Source organism: Phodopus roborovskii, unplaced genomic scaffold (assembly GCF_943737965.1).
Source record: "Phodopus roborovskii unplaced genomic scaffold, PHOROB, whole genome shotgun sequence".
Lineage (NCBI taxonomy): Eukaryota > Metazoa > Chordata > Mammalia > Rodentia > Cricetidae > Phodopus > Phodopus roborovskii.
In genome coordinates this window covers 19,089-41,134 of record NW_026125207.1, presented here as the reverse complement: position 1 = coordinate 41,134, position 22,046 = coordinate 19,089, and the positions used below count along the sequence as shown (strand labels likewise).

At 40.1% G+C, this 22,046-nt stretch overlaps 1 protein-coding gene across 1 annotated transcript in view; it reads right to left on the bottom strand.

The window, feature by feature from the left end:
- LOC127226945 (double-stranded RNA-specific editase B2-like) overlaps nucleotides 1-21,514 on the bottom strand; it is a gene marked incomplete at its 5' end in the record, with an annotated part of 84,284 nt that extends 62,770 nt beyond the window's left edge. Inside the window, one exon of the mRNA XM_051191120.1 lies at nucleotides 21,400-21,514. Coding sequence (XP_051047077.1) covers nucleotides 21,400-21,514 — 115 coding nt within the window. The remainder of the gene's footprint in view (nucleotides 1-21,399) is intronic.
- Between the last annotated feature and the right edge of the window lie 532 nt (nucleotides 21,515-22,046).

The following is a 22,046-nucleotide window of genomic DNA, read 5'->3' as shown; positions in this document are numbered from 1 at the left end:
GGCTGACCAGGGTACTACCTGAGTGCATTCTGCTAGGTGACAGGGGCAGGCCAACATCATGCCCGAATCCTTACAAATACCCTATAGAATATCATGATGAAGAACTATAGAAAACAGAAACACTCTGATTTCTATAAAGCAAACAGAAAAAGTCGCATATCCTACCCCCCCAAGACTCATCTAAGGTTTGTTGAACGCACTGGATTTAAGGCGGTGCATAATGTTATGGAATGCAAGAAAGCAAGGAAAGCCTCAAATTGTTTCAGACCATGTGGAAAATACATACTTGACTGAGACTACACAAGAAAGAAAATCAGAGATTTAAAAAATTTCTAAATAAACTACTATTTACTAGATATACAGTATAGCTCATGTCTTCCAGAAATGTGAACATAGACTGTATGCAAAATTACAATACAAAATGATAACTATGAACATGGACACAGCCAGGATCTGACAAAAACCAAACTTTAGATAAAATACAAAAGTAGATTGTGTGTGCAATACTATGGAGAAAGATGATCATGGTCAGAGAAATGGAGCCAGTGTCTGACACAGCTAAGTGGGGAAACATGGAAACACTTTTGCTGCCTTTAGAAGAATGCCCAGAATAGTTCCTTTTTTTTTTTTTTTTGGTATCTGTTGAAGCTCTCACTCAGCCCAAGAGAAACAAATTAGAGGTATGATAATTGAAAGGAGCAGGTGATACAAGTGCCGTCTGACTAGATGGTGGCCCTCATACACAACACCCTTAAGAGAGTCCAGAAGAAATACTACTAGAAGCAGAAGGAGTTCAATAGGATGAGAGGGAACGAAGCTCATACACCCAAATCAATAGTTTTCATATATATTCACATAACCACTAGAGAAAAACAATCAAGTGAAAACATCTCTGTTTCTAATAGCCACAAACAAGGTGATAGGGAAAGGAAAATGGACTTTGGGGACCAAAGCTCTTAAACCTGCTAAAGGGGCTGGAGACATGGATCAAACAGGTAAGGGTGTTTGCTGGATCACCTGAGTGTGATCGTTTGAATCTATGTGGTAGAGAGAACTGACTCCCAAGAGTTGTCCTCTGAGCTCTACGGGTGTGCCATGGCACTCCCTAAACTAAAAAAATAAAACACCTCTACTGAAGGGCTTTGGCAATATTAGAACACACAGAAAGGTACCTTGTCATCTTAGACTAGGAAGATTAGCCCCATGAATTTTCTCCCAATTGATTATAAGGTTATGAGGCTAACAGAAACAGCATGAGTGCTTTATTTTAGACAACACGTAGTTAAAATGTAGTTCAATTATTCTTTATTTAACCAGAAAAACAGATCCTTCAGGGAAACTCAGAGAATACTGTGGAGCAAAGGACTGACTGATACTGGGAAACAAACACTGACAGGTAGCATGTTGGTGGCAAAAGCTTGTTACAAATGACAGTGGAGTGGATGCATTCTGTGAGAAGAGTGGAACAAAGGAGCAAGTGCGGAGATAACCCAAATACACAGGAGAATTCAGTACAGGATAAAGATAACCCGCTAATCCATGAGAGTGAAGAGAACCTAGTTAACGGCATCTCATAACTGAAGCGTCATTTGAAAATTAAAGTGGCTTCTTCATCTTCCATCATTCACCAGGGCAGGTGTCAAATGGATTAAAACTGGATGTGAAATACCAAATAATCCATCTGAAGCTTTACAATTGCTTTATTTATAATTTACAAAGCTTGCAAGCTGCCACAATGTCCTTGCTCTTGAACTTCCCTGCCTCTAGTATTGCCAGAAAAATTCTGTTTATAGACTTCCCAGAAAGACATTATTTGTTACAGTAGCACAAGTGGGCATTTCTTTGGTACACTGTTATCTACCCAGCTCCAGGCAGTCTCTGGGAGTACACTTTTATTTATTTAACTTGAACTAAATAATTCTTATTTCAAGTTTTTAAATAGAAGTTTCATAACACTATATTTGACTCTGGAAGAAAACACCACTAGTTTTCTAAAGTATAAAACTAAGAGTAAAATAATATCAATATGTGTTAAAGAAATAAATCTCTAAGCTATCGAAATTAGAGGCAGAAATAAAAGATTTTTTTATCATATACATGAACTGCCCAAAGATTCTGTTTTCTCGTATCATGCTCATGGAGTCTGATGACTCCATAATAAGGTTTGCACCTGTCTCCTGAGGAAGGCTCTTTCACATGTATCGGCTCTAGGCATTGGGAAAACTTCATCAGTAATCAACCCCAGGGATCATTTGCACAATTCCATTTTATTGCTGGTGTTTTGTGTGTGAAAGCTCCCAGCCTCTTTGTGCTTTGTATCCTGAGTTTTTGAAGAGGGTATCAGTCTGTCTGTAATCCTACTTTCCAGCCATTATTTAGCTAATATCTGTTTTATTTTCAAGCTTTTTCTGTAATAAATTCTTGTCTCTTCTTAACTTTCAGTTTCCACCCTTTTTTTTCTAATTAATTCAAAATCAGGCAGAATAAAACAAAACAAAATAAAATAAACAAACAAACAAAAACAAAAAACAAAAGCAAACACTGTGGACATTTCTGATCTAGAGGTGTAACTGGGCTAGAACTTGGAAAAGTTTGTCTTCTAGTGGGGAGATTTTTATTTCAGCAGCAAACTGATGGTGAACTCTAGAAACTGGGAGAGGTCGGTATCTTCTGTGTTCTTATTCTCTAGATATCACTAGTGGATCCAGTAAGTTGCATGTCAATGTCTTGTGAATTTCAGACAGTACACCTGATATGGACTCCAGGCAGTACAGTGTAAGTAGGAGACATCGGAGAGGTTGAGAGCATAAATAACTTCATTTCTTACTTATTTGAAATGCTGGCCAAGTTATTTAACTACATTAAATTCAATTAACTCCATTGCCTTGTGGGGAAAAATAATTTAAAGAAAATCATGCAAAGTTTAAAAATTGGAACACTGTACTTTTTAACTGTTTCTGTGACATATGTTTCAATTCCCATATAATTACATTTACCTATCTTTTTCTCTGATTTTCATAGTTGGAACAACATTAAAAATTATGTGTTCCATGGGGGAGAGCCTAGGTCCTGCCCCAAATGATATGACAGACTTTGGAAACTCTCCATGGAAGGCCTCACCCTCCCTGGGTAGCAGAAAGGGGATGGGATGGGGTTTGGTGGTGATGATAGGGGAGGATGGGAGGGTGAGGGAACCTTGTTTCAAATTTAAAGAAAAAAAAAAAAAAAGAAAAGAAAAAAAAAATCACGTGTCTTGTTGTTGCTTACATCCACAACTAATTGTGTGTTCTTCATACAGGAACAAGAGGGTTTGGAGCAGCTGAAAGGAAGGCAATTCAAGAGAATCTTAAAAATAAATGTGAGTTGGCACTGGTGAGGTGAAAATTCAGTGAAAAGTATTGGTAGTATCAAGGGCACATTTTTATCTATTTTCATTCATCTATCCACATGATGAGTATTGAATTTCTCCAGAAAGTGAGGATATAGAACTTGTCCCATGTTTCCAGGGCCTGAACCCTGTGTCATCAGCACACACTCACAGGTTGGATAAGGAGGCTGGCATGGTAGGAGAGAAGGAATTACAATATGGACATAACAGACCTGTGGGTATCTGAGAGGGAAGGGTAGGTGGTTGACAGAGATGGGGAGACAAGGAAGCTTTGCCTGTGCTGAAGGGTTGTCTCCAGATGAATGAGGGAACAGAGCTGCTTAGGAGAAGGGGTTTGTCTGATGCTATCAGATTCTGTAGGTGTCAATTGGGTCAGATGGAGTATGAAACTATGATGAGGATGCTGTGGGGCTCCAGCCTGTGTCAATCCCAGCACCTTGAGTGCTGCCCAGGTTCAAATGGTAGCGCCACATAAACTGCCTGAAGCAGAATGGATCACAGCTGGAACTAATAGTACTTAATGCCCCTCTCCTGAGCTGATCTAATCAGGAGAAACCCAGTCACTACTAAACACATGAGCTTCTTGTCAAGATACAAGGCTGAACTGTGCAATATGCCTTCATTAGGGCCCTGAAAGTTTGTGTTTTAGCAGTGTTTCTACGTCATGCTTGTGGCTAGGTGGATTTGAGGATCACAAATACACAGATAAAACACAGGCAGAATTTTCATCTCTCTTATTGGTTATGAGCTGTCAAAGGTACAGTTTGTAAAAGGCTTTCTTTCTTTCTTTCTTTCTTTCTTTCTTTCTTATTTTTTTTAAAGGTGGGTGTAGTGGTACACACCTTGAATTCCGGCACTCCCTAGGTGGAGGCAGGCATATCTCTGGGAGTTTGGGGTCAGCAGGATGTATGTAGAGTTCTACGACAGTTGGAACTATTTAATAGTGAGACCCTGTCTCAAAAAATCAAAACACACACACACACACACACACACACACACACAAAAAAAAAAAAAAAAAAAAAAAAAGAAAGAAAGAAATAAAAGGAAAGAAAAAGGCTCTTTTTTGTTGGATTGGGTAAGCAATTTGAGTAAAGAAACTACTGACCACGAGTGGCAGATTATCTCACACTGAGATTTACACACATAAGGAGCACAAAGGATTCAGGATACCTACAAGGTACCCCTGACTCTGCTGGTACCCCCGATACCATGGTGACCATTGCCTCAGTGCTCACATTTCACCAGTGAATCTTAAGTGCTGATGCTGACTTTGTGACTCAGCCACAAGAGCCCAGCTTTTTAAGTGTCAGCATAGCACTTGTTAGAGTAACTATAGTAATTACATACCTGATAACATCCTTTAGCATGCCACTTGTTAGAAAGATTCTGTAATCACAGACTCATTACCACCCTTTAAAGAGAGAAAAGTATAGGTTGTAGATGGAGCTCAGTTGGTAGAATGCTGCCCAGGTTCAAATGGTAGCACCACATAAACTGGGCACTTGTGGCTCATACTTGTGACCCCAGCACTTGAGAGGTGGATGCAGGGGTATCAGAAGTCTAAGGTCATCCATAGGTAAACAATGATCTGAAGGACCAGCTGGCATACATAAGACCCTATCTCAAAAATAAAACAGAAAATAAAGAAAAGATGCTTCTGGAGGATATGCTTGTCTCTCCCTTTTGATTGATGACACTATCATTAGGAAGAATACTAGCTTGTTTGGTAGGAATCCTGGTAAACAAACAGTGTAGGGCCAGTGCATCTGAGGTCTTTTTTTTGTTTTTATTTTTTGAGACAGGGTTTCTCTGAGTAACAGCTCTGGCTGTCCTGGAACTCACTCTGTAGACCAGGCTGTCCTCTAATTCACAGAGATCTGCTTGCCTCTGCCTCCTGAATGCTGGGCTTAAATGTGTGTCCACCATTTTTGATTTGAGGATGCTAATAGTGAATGCATCTTCTATCCTAATGGCACCCATACATTCTTCTTCTAAAATGCCAGGGGCTTAGGATTCACATGCAGTCTCAATAGGCAATATAATGGTCTCAGGTACGTTGTTATGAAGTTTTCTTTTTTGCTTCATGGATGACAGCCATTGCACTGCATGTACTGAACGTTGTGAGGACTAGGTTTGCACACTGATTATACACACTGATCTATCCAGGTAGAGTCCAACTTGGAGAAAGGTAGCTGGCATATCCTAGACATGATGCTGAGACAATTTTGACTTGTTGATCTCACAGGCATGGCCATAGGTCAATCTGATAAAGACAATCTTCCTTTCTTCCTTCCTTCCTTTCTTCCTTCCTTCCTTTCTTCCTTCCTTCCTTCCCTCCCCCTTCTTTCCCTCCCTCCCCCTCTTTCTTTCTCTTTCTTTCTTTTTTTTATGTATTTATTATTTATCTTATTTTACATATCAATCCCAGTTCCCTCTCCCTCCTTCCCTCCCATACCACCTTAACCCCCCCCCCCCACTCCACAGGGAGGATGATGCCTTCCAGGAGGGATCATCAAAATCTGTCAAGTCATTTGGAGTAGGGACTAGGCACTCCCTCCTGCCTCTAGGCTAAGAGAGTATCCCTCCATGGGGAATGTGCTCCCAAAGTCCTTTTGTGCACCAGGGATACATTCTGGTTCTGTTAGAGGTCCCTTAGATTGCCCAGGCCTTCTAACTGAGACCCATGTTCAGGGGAACTGAGTCTGTCCAATGCTGGTTTCCCAGCTATCAGTCTGGGGGTCCATTAGCTCCCCCTTGTTCAGGTCAGCTGTCTCTGTGGGTTTCTGAAGCCTGGTCTTGACCGCTTTTCTTATCACTTCTCCCTCTCTGCAACTGGATTCCAGGAGTCCAGCTCAGTGTTTAGCTGTGGGTGTCTTCTTCTGTTTTATTCAGCTACTACATAAGGGCTCTATGATGGCATATAAGTTAGTTATCAATCTCATTATCAGGGAAAGGCATTTAAGGTAGCCTTTCCACTGTTGCTCAGATTGTTAGTTGGGGTCATCCTTGTAGGTCTATGGACATTTCTCTAGAGTCAGTTTTCTCTTCAAACTTATAATGGCTCCCTCTATTATGCTATCTTTTTTTTTTTTTTTTTCGCCTTGTCTATTTGTCCCCAACTTAATCTTCCTAGTCCCATAAGTTTTCCTCTCCTCTCCTTATCTTTCTCCTAACTCCTTCTCCACTCACTGCTACCCCCCCAACTCCCAATTTTCTCAGGAGATCTTGTTCCTTTCCCCTTCTGTGAGGGACCTTGTATGAATCTCTTTGGTTCCTCCTTGTATCCTAGTGTGATAGAGACAATTTTTCAACTGAGGTTTCCTCTTCCCAATGACTTTAGGTTGTGTCAAAGTGACAGTATGAACCAGTATACATATTAATAGCACCTCAGAAGGAAGTTTAAGGTGGAATCTGATTTGGGAAGTGTGCAGGCAGATAAATACAATTATATTTCAACCATTAGACTTGACTTTGAAAACAATGTGGCTGACACTCATCTCCCATTTTTAACAACTAAGACTGAGTATAGAGATGCCTCAACAGTCCTTTCCACTGCCATAGACCTTTCTGCAACTCTTCCCACCACAGCTAATGACTGAGTTATTTCACAGTATAGTTTCTAAAACTACTAAGGAACTTAAAGGTTCAATGAGATGTGAATACATACATTGATATGCTACCTATTGGGTTAACAAACATTTATTTGCTGGTTAGTTTAAACTGCTGGCTTGACACAAGAATCACATAGGAAGAAAATCAGACTAAGGAAATATCCAGATCAGGTTGGCCTGGGAGAATGTTTGGGGGATTTTCTTGATTGATAATTGATGTAGGAAGACCCAGCCCATTGTAGGTGTTACCATTCTCAAGGCAGGAGTTCTGAATAGTATTAGAAAGCTAGCTGAAAGCATACAAGGCTATGCTTATTTCTCTGCTTTTAACTGTGAAGGTAATGGGTAATGTGTCTAGCTTTCTGAGTTTCTGCCTTGACTTTCTCTGAATGATGGATTGTAACTTGGGATTTTAAGCCAAACAAACCCTCCCTTCCCTGTGTCAATGATATTTATCATTGCAATAGAAAGGACACTAGAACAAAATGGTTCCCTCTTCTCTTGGTTTTGCTATAGGGACTGAAAATAAGATTCTTCCTTTTTGACTGAGTCAGTGTCTTAGGGTTTATGTTGCTGTGAAGAGGCCCCTGACCATGGCAACTCTTATAAAGGAAAACATTTCATTGGGTGGCTTACAGATTCATAAGTTAAGTCCATTATCCATCATGGCAGGACATGGTGGCATGCAGGCAGACATGGTGCTAGAAAAGGAGCTGAGAGTTCTACATCTTGCAGGCAACAGGAAGTGAACTGAGGCACTGAGTGTGGCTTGAGCATGTATGAGACCTCAAAGCTTGCCTCCACAGTACATACTTTCTCCAACAAGGCCACAACCACTGTAATAAAGCCACACCTCCTAACAGTGCCACTCCCTTTGTGGGCCATTTTCCTTCAAAGCACAGTATTCCACTCCCTGTCTCCCAAAAGCCTGTAGCCATATCATAATACAAAAATGCATTCAGTCCAACCTCAAAAGTCTCCATTGTCCATTACAGTCTCAACAGTGCTTAAAAGCTTAAAGTTCAAAGTCACTCTGAGATTCACACAATCTCTTAACTTCAATCTCCTATAAAATCAAAGTAGAAAAACAGATTACATATGGCACACGGTATATATTACCATTCCAAAACATAGGGAAGAAAGCATAGTAAGGAAATACTGGACCAAAGAAATACTGAAAATTAATTCCTTTTAGCTTTGGTAACTCCAGCTAGCATCTTGGGCTAGTCACACTCCCTGCTGGCAGATTTCCTTGGCAGGTATCTCATGGCTCTGCCATCTCCAAGCAATCCAGGCTTCAACTTCATGGCTTTACCCAATGGTGTCTCTACGAGGTCTCCATTCAGGGACACCCCCTGACATATGTCTGGCCTCAATGGCTTTCCTTAGTTATGGAATCCCTTTTTTTCCCCCTATACTTAAGTCCAGAATCATGTAGTTGAAGCTACCAAGTTATGCTGCTTGCTGGGGCTGGAACATCATCCCCTTGTTTAATTATATCTTCACCAGCTTTCTGTTTTCCATAGTTTCCTTCACCATCTAAGCTTGGCTTTGTAGACTAATCTGGCCTCAAACTCAGAGATCGGCCAGGCTCTGCCTCCAAGTACTAGGATTAAAGGCATGCACCATCATACCTTTTCTTTAATTCCTTCTTACAAGTTGGAAACATAGCTAGTTGGTATCTTGCCCTGAGGTCACCAGTTCTTTTATCCTATTTCTTTTCTTTTCGTTTTTCAAGACAGGGTTTCTCTGTGGTTTTGGAGCCTGTCCTGGAACTAGCTCTTGTAGACCAGGCTGGTCTCGAACTCATAGAGATCTGCCTGCCTCTGCCTTCTAAGTGCTGGGATTAAATGTGTGAGCCACCACCACTTGGCTTCTTTTATTCTATTTCTTAATTTGTTTATCTCCTTGAATTGAGGATTTAGCTCCATTCCACTTTCCAATGCTCCATTTCTCTTCAAATTTTACATTTTGCAATTTACCCTGCCCAGCTTGCTCCTTTCCATTGTACATTTTCATTAGTGTTACCACTAATAACCACAGGGCAGAATCTATACTAGGCTGTTTTGAGATTTTCTCTGCCAACAGAATTAATCCAAAACTCTTCACTTTAGCACAGGTAGACTATTTGAATAAGGGCAAAAGGCAGCCACATTCTTTACCAAAATATAAGAATGTTCTCTAGGTCACATATTAATATTCTCCTCTGAAACCTCTTGAGCCAGGCCCCCACCGTTCAAAATCTTAGCACCAATGTCTTCCATGCTCTTACTTGTGTGGCCTATTGAGAAGCATTTAAATGTTTCACTGCTTTCCTAACCCAAACTCACAAAGTCCATATTATTTTAGACAAAATCATGGTCAGGTCTATCACAACAGATCACAACAGCATCCTAGTTCCTGGTACTAACTTCTGTCTTCTGCACCGGCCAAACAGGAGAGTTTAAGGGAGATGTGGTAGGAATCATCACCCATGCATATCTCAAGTCCCAGATGGTGGTTTGCAGGCAGACATAGTGCTGGAGAAGGAGCTGAGTTCTACATTTTGCAGGCATCAGGAAGTGAACTGGGACACTGGGTGTGGCTTGAGCATATATGAGACCTCAAAACCTGCTTCCACAGAACACACTTCTTCCAACAAGACCACACCCACTGAAACAAAGCCACACCTCCCAGTAATGCCATTCCCTTTGGACACATTCATTTTTCTGCTCTGGCCTGACAGGGATATCTACAGTAAATAGTCTTGAGATGGGCTGAGGGAACTTTAGGCAGACCCTGGAACCATCAAAGGCTTGAGTCAAGCCTGTTCAGTCTGTCAGTTATATTATATTAATAGAAAAGAATTTGTTCTGGGGAGATGGCTTAGTTAGTAAAGTGCTTGCTCTACAAGCACAATGAGCAGAATTCAATCCCTAGAATCTATGTGAAAACCTGAGCATGGTAGCTTGTGTATATAATCCAACACTGAGAAGGTAGATATAGGAAGATTCCTGTAGCTCACTGGATAGCAAGCCTTGGTGAACTTCAGGTACAGCCTTGATCAGTCTTGTCTTAAAAAAGCAAGGTGGAACACAACTAAAGATGACACTTGAAATCAACCTCCTTATTCCAGATAAACATGTACAGGCACATACATGCATGTATTCCCACATGCATGCTTACACACACATCCACATGAACACACACACACACACACACACACACACACACACACACACACACACAGAGAGAGAGAGAGCAGCTTATGAGGATGTCAGTTGTTATGTCTCCAAACATCAAAATTATGAAGTTTCACTGGATATAAATATGGTAATTTTTTTATTCAGTGAATGTGTTCAGTGGCCTCATCCTAGCTCTAGGAAAGAAGTAGAATGACAATGAACCCTTTGCAATTAATAGATTGAAGAATCTATTTATCTCCCTGTTTGGATTGGGCTGAGCGTGCTCTTCGCCCCATTAGTAACTCATTCTTTTGTATCAAAGGAGCAGCTATGTGACACCTGGTCTGATCGATGAGAAGTCTTTTCTTCCCTGCATCAGAGATAACTGACAAGGTCTCCTCATTGGTGCTAAACCCAGAAATAATGAGAGCACAAAGCCACAGCTCATGCATAATTCACGGAGGAAACATTTTAAGTGGCAGTGCTTTCTGTGTCTGTAAGCAACCACTTGATATTTCCGTGTGTGTGTGTGTGTGTGTGTGTGTGTGTGTGTGTGTGTGTGTGTGTGTGTGTGTGTGTGTGCGCATGCTGCTGTGTGTGGCGCATGCACATGCATGCATATACGTGTGCTCTATTCTTGCTGTCTGTTTTTTAGAAGATGGATATAGGATTGTATTCAAAACAGTTCAAAGGGAAAATTTTACTCAGGCTCTCAGTTTTTCTTCTGACTTATTCTATCAGCTTTCTAATCCCAACTATTCTTTCTTGACAGCTGTGTGACTTGCTTTTGGTTCAAATCTTGTTGGTCATCAAAATACCTTTCAGTGATTACTGACTGAATAATACAGGTGTGCACTGATCGGAGACCATTGCTCTTCAGCTGCTCACCACCAAGACTTCACTTTCTCCTCTCCTCTCTTCTCTACTCCCTTTGTCTTCTTGGCTCACTTCTGTAGCTGACCATTACCGGGACAACTCCAAAGCTAAGTCACCATTGTAGTCTTGATTGTAAAGACACTAGGGAAGAAACCAGCAGGGTGTTGTTCTGCTGTGTGCTAAAGGTTAGGCATTCAGTATTCCTAAAGACTCATGTGTTGATGGCTTGGTTCTACAGGGAAGTGGTGAAAATGTCTAGAAGTGGGAGTCTAGGGGAAATATTAAGTCACTGAGGATGTGCTACAAAGGGAATTTTGGGACCATTTTCTCCCTCTGTCTTTTTGCCCTATGGTTTTGTTCTATCACATGCTATTGCTGTGACTACATTGCTACAGTTCCAAAAGTATTTGGATCAAGGAGCTATAGACTAGAACCTCCAAAACTGTGAGCCCAAAGCAATCTTTCTGTTTATAATGTGATGATCTTGGGTTTTTACCATAGTGACACAAAGTTGCTTGGTACACTGTAATGTGAACACCCCACCCCCATACAGAACTGTTTAGAAAGTCACCACTTCCTTCTTCAATGTTTACAAGATAGCGACTCTTTTTTTACATCACATAATGAAGACAGAAAAAATCTCAAAAATTTTAATATAAGGTCAACTAGATAAGAAAGGAGTTTGAATCTTGACACCAAGTGCATGTATTTGAAAGCCCACAGGGAGTTCATAGGGCTGCAGCTTTGACCAGTTTCACATCTGTTTCTTAATCATTTCTAACACACGTACATACATACACAGACATGCACACACTTGTGGGCACAGACAAGCACACACACTCACTCAGAGAAGGGGGAAGAGAGAGAATTGGGATGAATGATTTTTTTTTAAATTTTAACATACTGGCTAAGATAACTTTAACCACTTGAAAATACTGCCTGGCACTTAGGCAACAAATAGATGTCAGTGTCTTTTTCTTTTTCCTTCATCAACAAACTGTGTTATGGTTCCATTGAGAAGCAGGATCGTAGTTTTAGAGATTCCAGTTTTATTGTCTTGAGCTACAACAGTATTGGATTGTCTTAGTAAGTGAAAGCTTTTGGGCCATTTGAGAAGAGTTGAAATTGAATGCTCAGTTGTGAGCCGATGTTCAGAAAAATGTAGAAACATTTGAACAGCTTTGATGGAAGCGCCTGGTTTCAGGAAAGCAGACATGTTTCTTCATGTGCACACATGTGTGTGCAAATGTGCAGGTCAGAGGACACCCTCTGTTGTAGTTCCTTAGGTGCTGTCCACTCCACCCTGCGTTTTGAGACAGGTCTCTCACTGGCCTGGAGCTTGTCAAATAGATCAGGATGGCTGTCCAGAAAGCCCCAGTAGTCTTCCTTTCTCTGCCTCCCTGTTGTTGGATTACAAGGGTGCACCACCACACCCAACTTTTAAAATGTGGGTTCTTGGGATTGTTACAAGGAGAGCACTTTACCACCTGAGCCATCTCTCCAGGCCTCTTCTTCCTTTTGACAAAATCCATGTTTCCTCCCTAAACTCTTCCTTACTGAGAAGGAATAAATTCAAGCATCTCAGAAGGATGTAGCTCATGGTTAGACACACAGCTCTCCCTTTCAGCTTTGAGGGTTTTCATCAGCACCTTCTGAATTATTTTTAAATTAAACAATTTATCTCTAAATGAGCCATGAGTAGGGTTGGGCTGGGATAAACATCCAGTCAGGGACTCCTTTCTTCTGATTTTATTTTAAAGAGAGATGTTTAGTATGATGGGTTGTCATTCAAGCTACACAAGGGTCAGCCACAGAGGTAGTAAAATCTATCCTGCATTTTGTGGTCTGAGCAGTTTCAACCAAAAATTTAAAAATCAATTGCCCATCAGCAGTTCTTATTGTTCTGGGATATCAGCATCTGTGATTCTTAATGTACCCAAATAGGTCACAAAGACTAGTGTCAACTCCATGTTGTATTGTATGTGTTTACTCCTAGTTAAGATCAATTCTGAGAAACCAAAATGATAATTTACCATCTTTCATCCTGCTATGAGGTTTCTGCTTAGTGTTATTGTTTTGAGTCTAGTTTCACTGTTTCAGCTTATCTTCCACATGCTTGACTGGATGTAAATGAAAAGATTACGCTTAATTTCAAAATTAAAGTGATTTCTAGTCACCTATGGGAGAAAATGGAAAGGAAGAGGCTTTGAGATGCTTGGAGAATAAACTTCTTATGTCATGATTCTGCTAGGCCCTTGTGAAGGCAAATGTACACACATGCTCTGTGATGGAAGAAGTTGCAGATATGTCTGAACTTTTATAATTTATCAAGTGAAAACTGGAAAGTGGCATTTAAATATCATCTTTATCTGGCTGGATAAATTAGTGAGATTCTATCCAAGCTGGAAATGTACTGAGGACACTGCAGGCAGATTTCTCTACCTTATATGCTCATTTTAGGTTCAGAGCAAATGCATGCAGGTAAAACACACTCTACAATTAGAACCTGAAACAAATCAGGATTTTTTTCTTTTTAACTGGTGAATTAGTGGCAATTTTATGTTTTCCCACTAAACCAGCCCTGGCTGTTTTTCAGGGAGGACTTAAAACAGTTGTGATTGATTACTCTTTCAAGAGCCACTTTATTAGGGAAATACTAGACTTACTTCATGAAGCCATGCCCTTGCCTGTTTGACCAACTTATGCTGTTGAGACTTAAGTCACCTTGCTCAGAATAGCTATTAAGGTAGCATGAGAGAACCAGCTCAAGATATTAGTCACAAAGTTCCTCTCCCATGTTTGTATTTATTTATTGTCTTGAGACAGATTTGTAGTCCTGGCTGGTGTAGCATTTACTATGTAGTCCAGACTGTTCTCAAACTCACAGTACCCCACTGGCCTAGATCTGTTAAATGTGGAGGTTACAGGTATGAACCATTACATTTTGCTTTCCTGTGCATATTTTAAAGACATTCTGTTTTTTATTTAAAATTTATTTTATGTGTATGAATGTTTAGCCTGTGTGTATGTATACCATGTACATGCTTGGTGCCTGAAGATTTCAGGAAAGGTTGCCAGACCCCCTGGGATTGGAATTAATGGATGATTATGAGCCACTATGTTAGTGATGAAAACCAAACCTGGATCCTCTGCAGGAACAAGTACTCTAAAACACTGAGCCATTTATTCCGCTCTGAATTTCCTTTTTTGATGATGGCCTGCCACAAAGGAAAGTGGTACAGATGAAAGACAAGAAGTTGTATGCCGGGGTCCTTGGGGACAGGGCTCTGAAGGCATTGTCAGTGGAGGAAGTGGGTTGATTCTGCGGACAGTCTGACTAATACGCTACATGACTTATCAAATGTGTTAAGGATTCATTATTCTTATTTCTCTTTTTAAGTAAGAGAAAAGAAAATTAAGACACCAGGAAAAAGATACATAACTTGAAAATCTACATGAGACGATCTAGCCGTGAACATGAGTTAAACAAGTGATGGTATTTTGTGTTAGTGTAGACGTGAGAGTCTGTGACCTGGATAAGATAGTTGCTCTCTCTCAGAAGAATTGTGTTGGTAGAGAATGAATTATAATTCAAGGTCACAGCCTGGATCTGTGTCTAGTTAGTTATGCAGATGTTGTGTTACTGTTTTTCAACTCTTAGTAGTACTCAAAATATAGAAGAGTTAACTAGAATATAAGTATTATCAATTATGAGCCTAATATTAAAAAATATAGTTATGAGAATTTGGCTAGTAAGTAAAAGGCTGAGTGGCTACCAGGGTAAACTACCAGAATAGGAAGCCATACAATCCAAATAGAATAAAATAACACATATTTATTAATGTCAAAAAATTATATCACAGACGAAGGAGTGTTAGATTACAATAACATTGCTTAATAAATATTAGCTAGAATTAGAAATACAGAAATGTAGAGCCAATGGAGTATTTGGAGTCCTGAGAACAAGTTAACAAAGTTGGCAGAATATAGATGCCACTCCCAGTCCTTACAAGAGAAGCTTCTTTTTATAATGGATGGTGGTTCGTGTACGGAACTCACAACTAGTCAAAGATAGTGTTTGTGAAGGGCTGAGCCATAAAGAGGACATCTATCTCATAGCCCCCTCCCCCTAAGGTTCAGGGAATATTGTGCAAGGGTGAGGTGAAAAGACTGAAAAAGCCAAAAGGGAGGACCAGGATGAAGCAGTGTCTCCTGAAATGACTGGATGCTGCTGCACTCATGAACTCACAGCAGATGCCGTATCTTGCACAAGACCTGCACAGGATCAAGCCAGTTAACATTCAAGCATGTAGTAGGAAGATGCTGTTGAGTTCCCTACTCCTACCGAGGAGCTAGTGACAACTAATAACTTCTGGGAAATGGAAGGTCAGCTTTCTTTGAAGGGTATGGCTCCTAGTAGGTTGATCACACTTCAGTGGATGGCCCAATACCCATGCATATATGTGTATCACAAATTGAACTTAGCAGTTTAAAAAATATGGACATGAACTTGGGAATGGGATGTAAGGTGTACGGTTTTTCTGCCCACCGCCAAGTCTTGTCCCGCTGCAGTGCCAGCCTCAAATAATACACAGAGACTTTGTATTTGATATTATGCTGTTGGCCAGTTACTTCTTTCTTATAGGCTAGCTCTGTTTTAATTATTAACCCATTTCTATATATTTCCATGTGGTTTCACCTACCTGGGAGTGGGGCAGGCGTCTGGTCTCCCCAGTCTCTCCATGCTGACTCTTCCTTACTACTTCCTCTTTCCTCCTTGTCTCCTAGTCCCTCCTATCTTCCTTTCCTATTGGCCAACAGTGCTTTATTTATTAACCAGTATGAGAAACATATATACAGAATGACATCTCCCCATCATCTCCTCTTTTTTGTTTAAAATAAAAAGGGTTTTAGAAAATAAAAAGCTGTGGATTCCTTTCAGACTAATGTGGTTTTGAGCAAGCCAGACCCCCTGAAACAGCATTCCTGGTGATCCAACATTCAAAACAGCTTGAACAAGCCAGCCTTGCAGACTATAGCCAGGATTTCTGCATCTTCTTAGGATCCCCATGACAGCGTCCCCTATCAGCAGGAAGTAGTTTGGAAAGAACGATGCCTAAATTCCCAAATAGTGTTTATAAATGTTTGTTTTCATGTAACTGGGCTTGGTTATAAATGGTTAATGACCACAACCAATCTCTTTTTAAAGGTAAAAAGGGCATTATGGTATAGATATGAATACTTTGTTTTGAAACAGATTTTCATTTATTGATACAATTTAAGGTCAATTTTGTGATGTTTATATTTCTCCTTTTGTTTAGGTATTGTGTTTATATAGCTCATTTAGAAATGTAATGTATAATGTAGTACAGATTATAGATAATTACCTGTGATATTCAAAGCTTAGAGTTTAGTTAGGTTTTTCAAGATACACAGAGATGTATTTGAGATAGATAGGCTTTCTTCAAACCTTTCAAAGACCTACAGAATATGGCATTTAAAATGTTTTAGGGTTTTTATTGACAATGAGACATAATTGCTCCTGGCAACACCACCTGTGTCAGAAAGAAAGATGGACATTGAAGAAACTCTATGGAGTTTACTTCCAATATGGCAAGACTAGCCATTTGGACAAGATACTGCTCTTGTCTGGACTGTTTGACTTTATGGTGTATAAACTGGACATGCAGGACCCACAGAAAAGTGACTGCTGATTCAAGATGGACATTGCTACAGAGTTCCTGCTTCATGGAAGAGTCTGCCAGACAGTCTGCAGGACACAGAGAAAAATGATGGACAAGCTGACAATAAAAGAAGACAGATTAAAGTTTCCCGCTTTGCTGAAGAGTCTGCCAGACACACTATGGCCTATGGGCTGAAGATGGAAGATTACAAAAAGAACTTCGGGTGATCAGGCAGTGAGTTGTCTCTGTCATTTCTAGAGTTTATATATTATCCTTCTGTGGTCTTTGAGGGACTTGAAGACAGAGAGTTATGGTTATAGTTTTCCTTAGTATTAAAGATAAGTTACTTAGACTTTAGACTCACAAATATAGGATAGATGATAGAATAGTTTCTTAAATCTTGCTAAATGTTAATGGACTAAATATTGTTAACTGTGATTCTTATTTGATAACTGTTGTGTGATATATTTTGCTATGTTAAGTTTAAAACCCTTCTTTTTATTTTAGACAGAAAAGAGGAGATGATGGGAGATGTCATTCTGTATATGTTTCTCATACTGCGTTAATGAATAAAGCACTGTTGGCCAATAGGAAAGTAAGATAGGCGGGACTAGGAGACAAGGGGGGGAAAGAGGGAAGTAGTAAGGAGGAGTCAAGATGGAGAGTCTGGAGAAAGCAGTATGCCGGCCGGCTCCCGGTAAGAAAAATACATAGATCAGCAGAAACGGGTTAATACTTAAGACAGAGCCAGCCGATAAGAAACTAGTACCTGGCCAGTAGCATTGTATCAAATACAGAGTCTCTGTGCATTATTTGGGGTTGGCGCGGCAGCGGGACAAGACCAGCGGTGGTAGGCAGAAAAACCCTACTCGTTACAATGGGATAAGATCTTGAAGGAGTTATGGATGAATATAATCAAAATATATTTTGTGTATGTAGAACTTCTCAAAGGATTAATAAAACCAATTCAATTGGGTAGAAAAGGTGAACAATGAAATTGGGGAGTATTAGTTTTTATTCATAAGTTATTTCATATTTGAATTTTATCATAATAGGATTGGGTTAATTAGATGAAGATTTCATAAACTTAGTCTGTTCATAAGTATATGTTTTCTTAATAGTATTACTTATAATGGCTAAAAAATAATATTCTTTTTGCAAACAGTGAAAATAGAATGAAGTTTATTTCAGAATCAGTTTAATTTATGGCGTTGTAATTGGTATAGCACACACACCACTATCTCTTAGTGTTCCTCAGGCATTTTCTCGAATAACTGAACCTGAATTAAGATCACATGACACATCAAATTAGAGTAAATGAATATTTACAAGTATTTTATTCATTACTTTGCATATTTCTTTATAATCTTTTCTAAATCAAAGTTCATTAACTATACCCTTTATAACAGGAAAGCAAATTCCAGCAATTGATACTCCAGGGTTCACAGACAACTAGTTATAAAGCCTTACCTTGTAAAGACTCTCTTTCACATAATGAATTTAGTTCACATAAATAAATAAATCACCTGTATAGAAAATAGTGCATTTGCTGGCAACCGAAGCATTATCTTTTCACAAGGCCTTGTAAAATACAATTGCTTTTAATATGAAGTCTCAAAAATCTCAAAACAGCTTCCAAACATTGCCATTTTTGAGTTTCCTATGAAAGCTGAAAGATACTCAGAGCTGGAAAAAGTTGAAAATCAACTGACAGAGTCACACTCATGTAGACTTTTGGACTTGGACATGTATTACACAAGAGAAGTGGAGTACCTCTCTGTCTGTCTGTCTGTCTGTCTTATCTTTCCTGCTGAATTGTTCTGGCAGCAACCTGTGATAGAAACCTATGAGACACTTTACATTTTTAAAAAGTGTTCAAATTTTGTTTGTGTGTTTTGAGACTCTGTGGATGATACTCTCAGGATTATTTTGTATTGGTTGTATGCTTTATTTATTTTGTTTCTAAATGACACTTTCCTCAGTTGATTATCAGTTTTCCCAAGATTAGACACTTGGCCAATTTTATTTTTTTGCTGTTTCCTCAGAACCTTAGTATTGTTGGCACTCAGCTAATAACTTGTGCATTGAAGATAGCATGATCACTAATGAACATTACAAGTTTCTTACTATGGATTGTAACTCTTCTAGTTTCATTTCTGTTGCTATGATAAATATCTTAGCAAACAGCAGCTCAGGGGAAGAAGGATTTGTTCAGCTTACAATTCAGGTTATACTCTATCATTGAGGGGAAGTCAAGGCATGAACTTAAGCTGTTACATCACATTCACAATGAAGAAAAGGTAGAGACACACACGTGTGTGAGGACCTAATTCCTTACCTTCTTGATGTCATCTAAATTTCTTGTCCTTATACTGTTTAGGAGCCCCTGTCAGGAGGCTCTCACAATGGATTGGGTCTTCTCATATCAATTAAAAATCAAGACAGTGTCACGCAGACAAGCCTAAAGGATCTAGATAATCTGCTATTAAGACCCTTGGCCAACACAATTCATACTCCATGTTTCTTGTGTGTGTGTGTGTGCTTTGTGCTTTATTTTTTAAGAGAGAGAGAGAGAGATGAAGAAACATCAAGTTAGATGGATCTGGGAGGAGATGGGGTAGAGAAAAGAATAAACTATGTTGTATTAACTTCTCAATAAATCAACAAAAACATAAAGACTCTTGCCAGGTGAATCTAGGATGTGTCAAGTTGACAGTAAAGCCTAACCAGCAAGGCTTCCAAGTATATTACACACACACACACACACACACACACACACACACACACACACACACTTTAACCTTCTCTGTAACCTTACTAGGTAGGTATTCCTCATATTGATCTTATTTTTATGAGCGAGAAAACCAAGTCCCAGAGATGCCAAGTACCCCTGCCTCTAGTCACAAAGCTAGCTGTAGATGGAGCTGGATTAGTTTTCGATTGGATAGTTGAGTCTTTTCATGTAGAATGGTGGTGACTGCAAAGAGAATTAGTGGCTGGGTAGATACAAGATTGTACCTAATGGTGAATGTCTTGGCAAAGGTTGATTCAGCCCTGAATTTAGAGCATTTCCTGTTTTGCAGAGACAGATGCTGTTCAGTGTGTGAAAGGGGTGGGGTTGGTAGCCCTCATAGTGGTTCAGGTGTATGCATGACACCACATATAATGTCATTGAAAAAAGTGATATGCTTTGCTTTAGAACAGAATATTGTTTATAAAGTGATTTTCACCTTTTAAAGCATTTGATGTACTTTATCTTACAAATTACACTGTGAGGAAGCATTGGATTTCCACTTTGCTAAGATGGGGGAATAGGAAAGGCTGGATCATGTACACTGTGCCAGGCATATGATGGGACCTGAGGGTTTGTTTTCCTGTTTATTTGTTCTTGGGTATTGGAGTGATTCCTAGGTGTCTAGAGTGACAACTCTGACAATTATTTGATTTTTCTTATTTTTAGCTATTAATAATTGTGGACACCACATAATGTTTCTCAGTCCTAGAAGTTGCCTACCTATACAAAGTCATGTATTTTTGTGAACCTTTTGTTGCTCCCAAATAAATTTTATGTTATGATAATTGTTCTTTGCTTTGGAGATAAAAATGGTTGAGTTTACACAACTAGATGATTAGTTACCTTTGTTCAGTAATTAGAAAATTTCAGAAATCTGACAGTTCAGATCCAGTCATCATTTTCTACCTACCCTGCATATAGTAGCAGGGACCTCCTATCAGATCTTGTCATCCTTGTTTTCTGGAATGGAATTGCATTTCTGAGAGCAGATTGGAATGATGAGTCTGGATAAGAAGGAGGACTTTCACCCAGTAGTGTATACCCCAGCAAGAGGACCTTAAACTCAGGAGGCAGCTACTTTGAAAGTACTCCAGTGTCTTGTATCCCTCTGTGTCTTTCACTCTTCTCCATGTCCTCCCCTGTCCTTCATGTCCCTTTGTATGTCCCCCATGTTTCTGTGTCTGCTGTGCACTGTGTCCTGACTAGATTCCCATATATCCTCACTCTCTCTTGTGTCTCTTTTTGTCCTTACTGTGTCACTTTGCATCCCCTTATGCCCCTTTGGTGTTCCCTCCATTGCTTCTCACAGCCTTCTACTGGTGGGAATCAATGTGAAGAGTGTACACTGAAAAGGGCCCATTGGCATTCTTTGATGAGAAAACAAGATACTTTGACAGCCAACATCCCTTGAGCAGTCCACCTTCACACCTGACTTCTTTTGTACACACTGGCTCCATCTTTCTGCTCTGTGTATAAACTCATGTAGTGTGCTCATTCTGTATGAGTGATATCATTAGTCACCAGTCTTAGACACCTTAGAAGTGTCAGAGAAGCAGGGCACCTCCATATCCTGTCAGCTTCAAGTAGCCTGGCCTCTGGTTCAAGCATTTTATCAATATCAGCATCATTCTTGAAAGTGAAGTTATGCATAAATGCCTTATGGAATTCATGGGGGTAAAGAGAAGTATCAAAAGTCTTCACAATATTGCCAGTGTGGTTGTTCTGATAGTAACAGTGGCCACTGATATCTTTGATTTCTACATTGTCTTCCTTTGTCCATCTCCATGTGTTAGGAAGCATCCTTCAACTCCAGGGACCAGGCTAATATTAACATTTCTTTCTGTGGAGACAAAAATTCCCACAGGAAAAGAAAGGTAGTTACCTTTTGTCATGACGATTCCTGCCAGTGTTTTGTGGCGGGCATACACAGACGTCAGACCGACTGTCAGTTCACGGAACTTCTGTGTAACCAGCTGGGCCACAGAGTCTGCAAAGTCCTGTAAGACACAAGCGTCAGTGCTCTTTGATGCGCTGGACAGAAGCAACTTGTGACAGCTGGCTATTGCACACCCCTTTCCTCAGCTCTGCCTTGCATAGTCCTCCAGGGGGAGCCCCCACTTGCCTGCTGCCTGCTTCTCCCTGGTTCAGGATGCTAGGAAGGAGTTGCATGTGAGTAATTAACCCCCAGCATTGCCTTTACTGGAAGTCATTGTGCCTCTGTATTTGGGCAAGTTCCTACCTCCTGTCTGAGAAAGACCCTGCTCTACATCTGGTAGGTCCCTGTCCTGGGTCTGAGTAGGTTACTTCCTTGTGTCTAGCGGGTCCATACCCCATGTTTGAATAGGTCCCAACCTTGTGTCTGAACAGGTCACTACCCTGTGTCTGAGCAGGTCCCTGCCCTGTGCCCTTTACTGAGCAGGCAACCTTTACATGAAAACATACAGTTCCTTCCTATCCTTGTTCCACAAAGCAGCAATCTCAGAGGAGACATTCAGGTGAAACTTGATGGGAGACATCCTGAAAGAATTG